General features: G+C 33.8%; 1 protein-coding gene across 3 annotated transcripts; it reads left to right on the top strand.

The window, feature by feature from the left end:
* Positions 1-423: 423 nt before the first annotated feature.
* LOC117173477 lies at positions 424-10,914 on the top strand. 3 transcript variants are annotated; one of them, XM_033362078.1, is made up of 3 exons: positions 473-544; positions 8,766-8,889; positions 10,138-10,914. In XM_033362078.1, the coding sequence occupies exons 2-3, from the start codon at positions 8,832-8,834 to the stop codon at positions 10,446-10,448; spliced, it is 369 nt and encodes a 122-aa protein (XP_033217969.1). In that variant the 5' UTR covers positions 473-544; positions 8,766-8,831; the 3' UTR covers positions 10,449-10,914. The 3 variants fall into 3 exon arrangements, 2 of the variants coding, with proteins under 2 accessions (XP_033217969.1, XP_033217971.1); XM_033362080.1 differs by lacking the exon at positions 473-544 and adding an exon at positions 2,315-2,598; XR_004467198.1 differs by lacking the exon at positions 8,766-8,889 and having other exon boundaries at positions 424-544.
* The last annotated feature ends 1,682 nt before the right edge of the window (positions 10,915-12,596 follow it).

The following is a 12,596-nucleotide window of genomic DNA, read 5'->3' as shown; positions in this document are numbered from 1 at the left end:
AGATCTAATACTTTTTATGCAAGGCTAGTTTGATCAAAATTTATTTTAATTTATCTCTGTGTAAATCAAATTTTCAGTCAACATTTTTATGTTTTGGATTAATTTCAAAAGTACAAAAAAATAAGGAAGTTGTCTCTAAAACATTTTTGATTTATCTCCAATTCGCGAGTATGATAATTTTGAAGCTTGCTGCGACATAATATTTTTACAGGCTTGTGATAAAATTTAGTATGTAAAAAAACCGTTTGTTCCTAGAAAATGTATTCGTGATAAAAATAGTTTTTTATTACTCTTAGCAGGATACAAGTTCCACTGAGATAGATAATTTTTTCAAAGTCTGCAAAGTGTATTTGATATTTTTCTAATAAAATGTAATATACGATAAAACAGTTAACACTAAAAAAATATATCTTAGCAACATCTATTTCAGCGCTATCAAAAAGTTATAGTATTTTTCTTGAGTGCTTTTGCACTGAACAAGACACTTTTTTCAGTTTTTATTGAAAAACAGCAAGTGAAAGAAGAAAATTCCCAAATCTAACAGGTGCGTTTTCTTTAAATATTAAAATAATTTTAATTTCCATATAACATAATTAAAGTAATTGTAAGGATTCGATGATAATTTTAGTTTTTTACTTTCCTGTGCAAAAATTTCCCCATCTTTCCCTATTTCAATTTGGGTTCTGATGGGGCCCCTATCAGAATATCTAGTCTAGAGGAAATTCATGGGGATGACTTCTCAGGTTCTAGTGAAGAAATCCATGCTTCGTATACCCAGAAGATTAATTTTGTACAATAACAGAAGAATTTTCAATAAAATTTATCCATTTTGAAACAGACAGTTGATTTGGTAACAAAGAAGTAATTTAAGAAATAAATATATATTATACTATCTATATAAAATAATCTATATAAAATATAGATCTATATAAAAATCATTAAGAAATAGAAAGGTAGAATTTTCATACGAAAAATAATGCATTTTCGGGAAAATAGTTGAATTATAAATTAAATAAGATGATTTCTACAACATGCGAAATTTTACACAAAACACACAAATTTTTAATCGGAGAAGAATAGTTTAATTCTTAGACAAATAAATGATTTTTCAACTAAACCAACAAAAATAAAAGAATTTAAGTACTGATTTTTCAAATTGCAAATACGAGTTTTCCACAAACCAGTTACATTTTTAACAAAATACAATGACTTTTTAGAAGAATAGTAAAAATAGTTGAATTTGTAAATCATAGAAATGAGTTCTTAATCAAAAAAACGCATAAGCATGTTAATCTAGTTCTAATAAAATTTTCCTCTAAAATATAGCAAATTGCTATTCAAAATTAAAATAATTTACAATTTTCTATCAGAATTAATTCTTTCAAGTAAAATATAATTTTTATTTTCAAAAAAAAAAAAACAATTTTTTAGTTTTCTAAAACCTTTGAAAATTCTTAAAACGCATTAAAATATTTTCACCAATTTGAAAAAATCCACATTTTGTCAATATATTTTTTTAAAGCTTTTAGAATTCAAAATTATTTTTGAATCATTTGACAAATGATCAGTCTTGAAAATAAAATTTTTATCTGAAAACAATTTCAATTTAAATTTATTAAAATTTATGTTCCCTCTTGTCTATAAAAGAAGTGGAATTTTTTCTGGTTTTCGCGATTAGTAGAATCATATCTGCACTTATTGATGGTAACCACCTCTAAAGATAATGCAGATTCCTCTAAATTATGAACTTTCTACCTATGAGCAAATCGATTTATATTTTGCTTAAAATTCAAACTAAATTTATTTTTATCATCACTTAAATAATGTGAAAATGCTTACGAATAGTATTGAGGTAAAAAATGTTAATAACATAATGAAAAATAAAAGAAATGTCCTGCGTTTATTTTTTATTTAAAGTTATTGCTTAGCTGACGGAGCGTCCATACATTATGTAATTATTTAATGTAATGTAATTATTTAATCTAGGTCTTGTTCAGTATTTTTTAAAATTCTTTTCAAACTTTAAATTATATTTGCAACTATTAAGAAATTGTATATAACCTTTCAAATAGTTCGAAGTTTATAGAGAAATATTTGAAAAATTATTTAAATTTTAAATTCATTTTGAGTTTCGAAAATATAAAAATGTTACAGTGAAATTCTTCAACAGCCCTGTCTTCTATAGCCCTTCCGAGAATTGACGCCACGCCGCATGTAGTTAATTGCCACCTACTTTCCCTAGAGATCACGAGATCTTGTAGTTAGTGGGAGGGCTTACGGGTCTCACCGGACTGTAGTTCGAAATAGGTGAACCAGAGAAACTGCGTCGCGAGGTGCAGCTGCTCTGGGGATCTGACGGACTTCCGATCAGTGGGATCTAAACTAAGGAGCGGTCCTTCCAAGGAGTACTGGCAAAACCCTCTGGAATATCGAGGGCGCGAATTCTCATGCTTCCGAAGCCCAGGTGTGATCGCCGTGTCGAGGGCTGCATGGCATCAGGGTCAACAAATCCTTAAACATCCCGGCCTGCCCCCTCAGCAGAGGCAAGCAGGCGGGTATCACAAAGGAGGTGTCTGAACGGAGACTTTGAGACACCAGGTAAAATCCCATAGTATTTAGATCTGCCCTCTGCATGCGGGGCTCTGCAGGGGGTATTTTGTAATTCCCTAGCTTTTCGTGGGACTTTCATGTCAAAAAGTCAAGTTAAACAATTAAAAAATCATTAGGGGCTCGTTTCGGGACCCTCTTTCAACCCTTCGCAGAAAGCGAAAGACTTCGTAGGGGGCAATCCACTGGAAGTGGTGCGAATTAATGAGGCTGGCGACAATTCTGCTACCACGATAAAGGAGCAAATAACGGAGCTCTGCAGTAGGAGAAAGAACCGTAGCGGTGCTCAGAAGACGAGGACGCTACATTTTGAGCAACTCCTTAGGCTCATCTTATGGGCAAGAGGAAAAAGAGCTCCAGAGAAAACCCGACAAATTGGGAGCGAAAACGGCATATGGCTCTGAAAACACAAGGCCTTATTTTCGCGCAGATGGTTAACAACTCCCTGTTGAGAGTTGTCGTTGCATCGGGTTATCCTGAGACGTGCCTAGCTCTTAATGATCTGTACAGGCTGAGGGAGGAAATCTCTAAAGATATTAACGCGTTATCCCGTGAGGGAGGCGCCCCCAGATTCAAAGACATTTTCATCAGGTCGGGGGCCCTCGTGATAAGGCCGCGTATTTTTAGTCGAGAGACTGGGTAGAAGAGAGGACTCCTTCCTTAGAGATTTTCTCCCTGAGTCTCAAAGAGGGACTAAACCTGGAGCTCAGGGTCTTTTCCGGGTCTTCTCCGGGGGCCAGAATCGTCCGGAAATGCCTTGGCTTAGGCGAGCGCTAATTCAAGAACCTTGGTTATGCTGGAAAAGGATTAGTTGTTGTCAGGGTGTGGCACCATTTATGAGGGGCCGCTCGAAAAGGCGCCAAGGGTATGCATATCGGCCAAGGGTATAGTTGCGATTTTGGTGCATAAGCTTTGCTCCAGGGAGGCTCAGGGGTGGAAGCGGGGAAAGACTAGAGGTTGTAATTGCATCGGCTTATTTCCCTGGCGATGCGATTGGATCCCCGCCTGCCAGAGAGGTGGAGATTCTAATTCAGCACTGCCAAAAGAACAGGATTCCTCTGCTGTTAGGATGTGATGCGAACTTTCACCATACGGTGTGGGGGAGCACCAATATCTCTGGGACCACAAATATATCCTGTTTTAGGGTATTGGAATTTCCCAAAAACTACAGCAGTATTGATGAGTTAGAACACGCCGCGGATTTTCTGCGAAGAGCTCTGACTACATTGTATGAAAGCAATTAACCCGCAAGCACAGTTAAATCTGGGAAAGGAGCAGAATGGTGGAATACGCACCTGGAAAATCTCCGCAAAAAGACAAGATCGCTGAGCAATAGGGCAAATAGAACTAAGTTGCCTTTAGACTTGGACATCTATAAGACGACTCAGTATGAGACGGGAAGGACTTCTGTGAGGATTCGAAAGATATTCCTGAAACACCAAGGCCCCGCAAAATCCTAGCGAAAACCCCGGAAGCTCGTCTTGGGCTTTTAAGGCTCGAAAGTGGCGAGTTTGCCGAAAGCGAAAAGGCGATGCTGAACCGCTTGATGGAAGTTCACTTCCCGGGTTTTCAGCGATTTCAAACCGACCTAGAATATGAAGACTGGGGCCAAGAGTTGAGAAGGGCCGATTGGAGCTTCGCCTTAAAGGTTGTTGACAGCAAAAAGGTGGAATGGGCCGTGGGGTCTTTCTGCAACTTTAAATCATCAGGGGCGGATGGCACCTACCTAATGCTTTTACAAAAAGGCCTGGATTTTTTCATCTCTCCTCTGACGAAGCTATTCAGAAAAAGCGTCGCTCTGAAACGATAGAGTGGCCTTTATTCCCAAACCAGCGGGGAAGGTCTAAACTGCAGCAAAATACTTCAGACCGATGAGCCTAACGTTTTTGTCCAAAGGACGCTGGAGAGGCTGGTTGAGAGGTATTTCAGGGATGAGGTGCTTTTGATCTCACCGCTTCAGTAATATCCCTCCAGAAGTCATCTGTCGAGAGGCTTTGAGGTATGGAGTAACGAACCAGCTCGTAAGCTGGATAGAAAGTATGTCACGCCAACGGGACTCGAAACCAGATGGAGTGGAGCCTTAGTTGAAGGAGTAGCGCCAAGGGTGTGTCCGCAGGGGGTGTCCTGTCGCCCCTCCTGTAGTGCATAGTAGTAGATGGCTTCCTTCGTAGGCCTAATAAAGAGGGGTATTATAGTCAGGGATATGCGGATGACTTTGTAATTCTAGTTAGGGGGGTTTCTTTGGAAACGTTGAAAGGCCTCAGAAGGTCAGCGCTGCGCATCGTAGAGCTCTAGTGCGATAGCTTAGGGCTTTCGGTAAATCCGGAAAAGACCAGTATGGTGATTTTCACGAAGAATTACAGGATGCCGACAGTTGACGCTCTTGTTTTTTGTGGCGGGAGGCTGAAGTTTTCACACTCGGTTGAATATCTGGGAGTAATCCGAGATAACAAACTGAACTGGGCAAAGCATCTGGAGACCCAAAGCAGGAAATTCGTAAATACTTTCTGGATGTGTAGGAGAGCTTTTTGGTTGACGTGGGGAACAGGGCCCTAAAATGCTTGCATGGCTCTGCACCGCTGCCCTCAAACCAAGGCTTTTTATTGCGGTTGTGGTCTGGTGGTCACGGGCAAAAGTGGGAACGATGCAGGACAGGTTGCGACGACTGCAAACGCTTGCGTTTAGGGGTAGGACGGAAGCATTGAGGACTACGCTTACAGCAGCGATGGGCGTCATGCTCTGCGAAGAACCTCTACACCTCGAGATACGAGCACATGATGGACCACCTGGAGAGAGTAAACAGATGGCCTCGGGGGATTAGACACACTAGGCGCCCGAGTGACATCAGCTCACTGCCGTTTCGTGAGATGAGGCAGGACAGAATAACAAAACTTTTCGGCTTTTGGGGGGGGGGGGGTGAGGAGCAGAAATGTATGAAAGTGCGAGGATGTGGAAAGTGGCGGTCCCGCTTGGGAGACATGGTGTCTTTCAGGCGGAGGTCCTTGTCGTTCTTTGATGTGCTGAGGCACTATCAGAGTAGCACGCGGCTGAAAGACAGATTACGATCTGTTCGGACAAGGATAATAACTCAGAAGCACTAGGAAAGGTGGGTCTGGTCCTAAATTTATTAATGATGAAAAAAGCCAAAAAAAATTATTTACAAAAAATAACTTTTTCATAAATTCTCAACTCAATGTATTGCTTCGTATGAAAATAATTTAAGAAATAAAAAAAGTGGCGGTAATGTAGGAATCTGGTTACGTGACCGTTTCGTCACATGACCTTAATCGAAAATTTAACAATTTGTTACAAATTCACTTATTCCTGGATTGAGGTTAATTTGCTTACCTCAAGATTGCAAGCTGCAAACATCATTTTAAAAATACCTAATTTTCCTAGACGATTTTCTCATTTTTCTTGAGCATTAACATTTAAATATCAGCATTTCAATTTTCTAATATTTAAACACAGGATATTTGAAACATAAAGATACAAATGTAACTAATTTTTAAAATAAATAGATTAAATTTCATTTAAAAAGTCGATATATTTTTACGTCAAGAAGGTAAGCTTCCAGCAATAAAAAATGGAATTTTCATTCAGAAAATATCTCAGTTTTCAACCAGAAAATACGACTTTTTGACAAAATTGTTAAATTTTTAACCAAAATATGAAATTTAATCTACAAGTAAATTTTCTATCATTTGCGAGCAAACATTAAAAAGCTATACTTTTTGTAAACAAATTGGTTTCGAACAACAACAAAAAATGAAGTTTTAATAAAATTGCTTAAATTTTCAGCCACACAAATTAAATTTTAATTAAAATCGTATGTGTGTTCAAAGTAAAAAAATTTCAAGCAAAAATTGAATTCTCAACCCAGAATTTTAATTTCCTTTAAAAAAAAGACAAATTGCAGAAAACAGATGATTTTCAACTGTGAAAGGTGAACAATCAAAATAGATAGAATGGAATTTTATTTTAAGTTAGAAACATACGTTTTCAACAATATAAAATACATTTCAAAGAAACAGTTACATATTAAATTAAACAGATTAATTTCCAACCGAAAAGATTAACACTCTATAAAAAAATTATAGTCCAATTTTAAGCCAAACAAATGAACTTTCAAACAAAACAATTAAATTACAACGATACAATTCGACAACAAAGTTAATTACTTTTCTCGTTGAATAAATTAGTTATCAACAAAAAACAGAAGTTTTAATACAAATAATAGAATTTTTGAGGGAAGAAAATTGATTTTCAAACCAGCATGATAAAATGAAATTTTTAGTTCAAAAATTAATTTGATAAATATTGTCTTTTTTAAATTTCAATTATTTGAGAAAATATAAATGCTAATTATTAATAATATTCTGAATTTAAGTGAAACTATTAGGCTATCGTAATACGTGTAATATTAATATTTGCCTTGAAATTAACTGCCTTGAAATTATTTTTCCCAAATGATAAATCGTACAAAATTTTTCCAAGGATCTTAAATTCTGTTCTTATTGTCTTGCTACCTTTCAAACCGATTCTAAAGTTTCCAAATTTATTCTCCAATATTCAATACTCCGGAATTTATGTAAAAAAATCGTAAAAATGTTTTCTTTAAATAGGAAGAGGACGCTTCTTCTCTTTTTCTATTTTTAGTGATTTAAGGCAAGCAAGTTTGAATTTTTTACGATTTTTAGTGAGCTTGGAAGAAGCAAATTTTAGTTTTCAAATTTCTACGAATTGGATGAAGGATAAACCTTATTTTTAACGTTTTAATTGGGCTGAAAGAACAAAATTTTTTATTTTCAAATTTGCTCTAATTTAAAAGCGGCTCTCTTTTTTGTTTCTTTTTTAAATTCTCATCAGAGAAGGTATTAGATGTGTGTAAAATTTGACCCCCACCAGCTTTCGTAAAATTTTGACGAATGTGTCAGTCTGTCAGTTTGTCTGTCTGTCTATCTATCCGTGGATGGTTTTTTGTTAGCACGATAACTTTTGAAAAAATTGACTGATTGGATTTTCCTTTCGCAAATTATTTTACTATCTTAAATGAAGGTCGAGTTCGTTAAACAGCCATTTTGGACAAAAATTTGAAAAATGAGCATATTTGAATATTTTGAAGATCACTAATTTTTTAATTTTTTAAATTTTCTCTACGGATATTCATAGCATTCGAAAAGGAAAACAGTTTATCGCAATTACTTTTTTTTATAAAAGCAAAATTTGCCGGAGTATTTAAAGTTAAAGATATTCCAATATTGGGAAATTTATGATAATTTCAGCCAAATTAATAATTTGTTGATTAATCTAATGATTACTTAAAAAGATTTAAAAACAAATGCATTATTTGGGCGTTTGTCGAAAGAAAAATTCGGTGTTTTCAATGCCAAAAAATTTTTTGTTTCGACATACTAATTAAAACTGCTAACATAGAAAAAAAAGAATTTTTCTGTAGAAAACTGCCAGATTAATGCACTTGTTCATTAAACATGTTTAAAAAAATAATAAAACTTATCAACTTTTTATAAATCTTGCTGAAATTCTCATCAAGTTCCCATCTAAAAAGACTGGCATTGAAAAAACCAAATTTTTCTACCCACAAATGCCTGAGTACAACACTTTTCCTGTTATTGACAAGCACTGTGAACGTCAGATAGATAAAATGGCCATTTTTTCGTCATATTTGTTTATTTATAAAAAATTGAAAACCTAATTGAAAAATCAGGCTCGATAACTCTCTTAGAAATCTTAAAAGCTTTTTTGAAACATTTTTGTTTAAATCGCTCAATATTTGTGGGATGTAGGTTTTATTTGTTAAAGCCGAAGGAGCTTTCACGAAAAAGAAGTCATTATCACCAAATTACTGTTGGCGATGTTTGACCTTTAGTTTTAAAAAATCTGTGCAAAAGTGTAAGAAATATACAAAGACCGATCGCGGAGCGCGAGATAAATATATCGTCGAGCGCGAAGCGCGAGTACCAATAGTCACGTGCCCTCGGCGCTCTCAAACTTGCAAGCGAAGCGCGCCACACGCGCAGCCCGCAATCAGAATGTGCCCGCGATCCGGCGGATTTTTTAACATGAATTTTTATTAAGTTGGAAGATAGGTAATTTTTTCCTTTTAATATTTTCATTGACTTTTATTTTTCTTGCAGAAAGTTTTAATTTCATTAAACGAAATTTAGCAATCTCAATTTATCAGGATCCTCGATTTAACGAAAATGAAAACCAATGTGGGTGCTCCTCTCCTCACTCTAGCAATTTTTTTCAGTTTTATTGGTAAATATAAAAATATACCTATATATAATAATTATACCTTACTTTAAATGTATTTTGTTAAATTTTTTTTTGTAGAAGACTAAATTAAAAACTAAAAAGTAAAGTTTTCTAGTTTTTGGTGAAAATTTCACGTTTTTGCTTAAATTCAACAGTTTCTTAATTTAAAAGTGAAATATTCGTTGGTTTGCATATTAAATATTGCGTTTTTTGTTGCACAGTTATATTCAGTTGTTGAAAATTCAACCATTTTATCAAAATTAATTTTTCTTGTGTTAAAGAATACATTTTTTAAATAAAAATCATCTTTTTAATTAAAAATTGATTTCTTTGGTAAAAAATTGACTATTTTTTCAGAAAATCTTTCTTTTTTGGTTAAAAATTTATTTTTAAATCAGAATTTAACGATTCTAGTTCAACTATTATAATCATAGTTGCAAATCGACGTATTTGTTAAACAAACGGACTATTTGGGTAAAAATTCGTTTTTAGTAAAAATTTTAAAAAATTTTAAATGTAACATTTTTGATTAAAAATTAATATTTTTTAGTTTAAAATTCAACCAAATGGTTGGAAATAAAAATGGTTTGTTATAAATTCCTCTTTTTACAAAGAAAATTTTAAAAATTTAAAATTTAAACTGTTTAGTTGCAGATTCATTTGATATATTTGGTAAAAATTTAACTATTTTGTCACACAAACTTTCTTTTTTGGTTAAAATTGTATTTTTGATTGAAAATATAATAACTCCAGTTAATTAATCATACTTTTTGTTGGTAATCCACCTATGTGATTAAAAATTTATTTACTTAAAAATTCGCTGATTTGTATAAAAATAAGGAGTTTTGTTTAAAAGCATCTTTTTCACGCGAACCTCCAATTATTTATTCAAAAATTAATTTTTTTAGTTTAAAATCCACCCACTTCGTTAAAAATCCATGTATTTTGTTTATAATGCAACTGTTTGTCTAAATGTTCATATCAATTCTGAAAATACAATAGGACTTATAAATGCTATTTCAAATTTTGCGATTTAGACTCGAGCGCATGTGAGGACTGCTTTCAGCGCCATCTCTCGGAACTTTATGGTGTTCAGTCCGCCTAATTCTAATATTGTACTTTCAGTTTTAGTTTATTTAAACAAACCATTGGAATTGCAAAAAAGGAAGTGGCAGGGAAAAAGGGGAAAGATTGATGCCCGATTATGTATTTCAAATAACAAAATTATTCTATCTTTATTTCTTCTTGCAGAATTAAGTTCACAATACAATAAGACTGTTCTTGTGCCTGGCCATCTGACTCTTCCAGATAACAAGGACATCTCATACACTACATATGCTGGAGGAGTGATACAAGTAAAGAATGGGAAAAACCGAGCGGCTTATGGACTACTTGACAAAAATGTATTGGTTTGCATATTAGATACAACTAGGTCGCCTGTTTATGTGCGTGCATTATTAGCAGGCGGCAAACAAGTTAAGGCGACCACTGGACGTGTAATCAAATGGACACCAGCTGACTCAGCCGAATATGGTCTCATATTTGATCAACCCATTCAGTAACACAATAATTGAAATTTCTGACTTCACACCTTTTTTATGTCGATACCCGTCCTCGCTCAAGGTTACTGGTTGCTCGGAAAGAATTTTGGCACAGCAGCAACGCCAACTACTGTCGACAGTTGTACGTAGGCTTGGAACAGTTGTTATATATACCGATTTTGGGGCAGCGGACGCCCAAATTTGTTCTCTCAACTTGAGTCTGGGGTATTGATGCGCAAGCGTTAATAAGCGTTTTGTATTGGGTCTGCTTGACGCATGCGCAGTTGCGCACCAGAACATCTTCGGTAGCATTAAACTGAACGCTTTTTGCATTTGAATTAAATGTAACATTTCTCCGAGTGTATAATTGCAAGTAGTAATAACTATTATTTAAATTGGTGTTAACATTTTAATACGACTTCGCCTAAAAATAATATTATCTAATGACAAAAATGTATTTTTGGAGTAAAGAAATTAACAGATTTTATATGACTGAGAACTTTAATTTAGATCTTCCGATGTACCCTTACACTCCTGGTTATTCCTCTCACATTCAGATCCTAATAACACAGAAAATACTAGGGGTTCATTCATGTTGCGGCTCAAATGAAAGTTGTTGTCATTTGGAACTTGAGCTCCAATAGATACCTGTAGAGACCTAAATGGGTTCGTTTAGAGCGCACTTGAAAAGAACAGCATCAACAACATCAAGGCCCATTCACAAGCCAACCGCATGCAAAGTCGGATTGGTTCGTAATGCGATTTTATGGTTTCTAGGTGAAAATTCATTACTCTGGTAACCCATTTTTAACCTGCTCTCAAAAGTTATGAAAAATGATACTGCATATGCAGTATCAAAATGCATTAAGTTCGTTATACTGACTTTATAATGTTGAAAATATACTTAGGGTATTTTCTTGAAATAAAAAAATAAATTCAAAAGGGTTAATGCAAGATTCCCTTTTTAATAATTGAATATTATTGATAATGACTTATTTGTAAATGTGAGCATCCATAATAAGTTTATCGACCAATGACTTAAGACGAATATTTTCTGGCATATGCATCAGTGCTCCCAATTTTGGAAACTTTTTGAACTGCGCATGCTTCACGCCCGCAACACGATTTGTTGCTTTTAGCGCGCGCTTTTTAAATTATATAAATATTCAAATATTATATTTATAATGAATGATTATTAGGAAATGCTTCAAAAGTAATTTATTAATCCTAAAATAGAATTTTTTAGGGCCAGAGAAAAAAATATTGTAATTCTATTACAAAAAACGTTTTTAATTTTGACTTCAGAAAAAAAAAATTTTCAATTTATTCTAAGTAACTTTATTGATTTTATTTCAGGCGAAATAGTTGCGAATAAAAAAAATAAAAATGAGAAACTCGACAGAGACAAGGTCTATCATTGAGCTAAAAAAATGCTTTCTTTCCCTGAACTCGGAATTCACAACGTCTTTTTAAATAAAATCGAATTAAATTTTTATCTGTTACTTCAAAATTTTATTTTAGGATCAAGAAATTACTGTTAATGCATTTTCTAATAATTATTTATTATAAATATCATTTTCGAATATCGATACTATTTAAAATCAGCCCGCCAACAGCAACCAATTATATTGCTGGCGCGACACAAGCGCAATTCCAAAAGTTCCCAAAATTGGGAGCACTGATATAAGTGTCCAGTCATTAAAAAATTTATTGAATATTTATAAACAAGTAGTCAATTTATTCGCACTAAATCGGAGAAATTTACGAAATTAGCTTGCTAAAAATGAAATTCCGTAATTTTAATAGTAAATTTACTAAATTTTTATTTAAATTCAGGTGCGGTTTGCAAAAATTGAGTATATTTTCTCAACACTCCTAAATGGTAACAGAACCTTTTTAGTTATAAATTTTATTACTTGTTTGAAAATTCATCAATTTTTCTGAAAATACATCCTTTCTGGTTTAAAATTGAATTTTTGTGTTAAAAATTCAACTAGTTTCATAGAAAATTAACTTATTTTTTAAATCTTATATTTCAATGCTAAAAAGTCAAAAAAATCTTTTTTGGTTGAAAATTCAACTATTTTTAGAAAATTTCTCCTTCTATTTCAAAAAGTTATATACTTTACCAGAAATTGCATCTTTCTTCGATAAAAATGAAACGGTTTG

Source organism: Belonocnema kinseyi, chromosome 5 (genome assembly GCF_010883055.1).
Source record: "Belonocnema kinseyi isolate 2016_QV_RU_SX_M_011 chromosome 5, B_treatae_v1, whole genome shotgun sequence".
NCBI classification, from domain to species: domain Eukaryota; kingdom Metazoa; phylum Arthropoda; class Insecta; order Hymenoptera; family Cynipidae; genus Belonocnema; species Belonocnema kinseyi.
The sequence above is the reverse complement of the archived record's forward strand: the minus strand, read 5'-3'. Positions and strand labels throughout refer to the sequence as shown.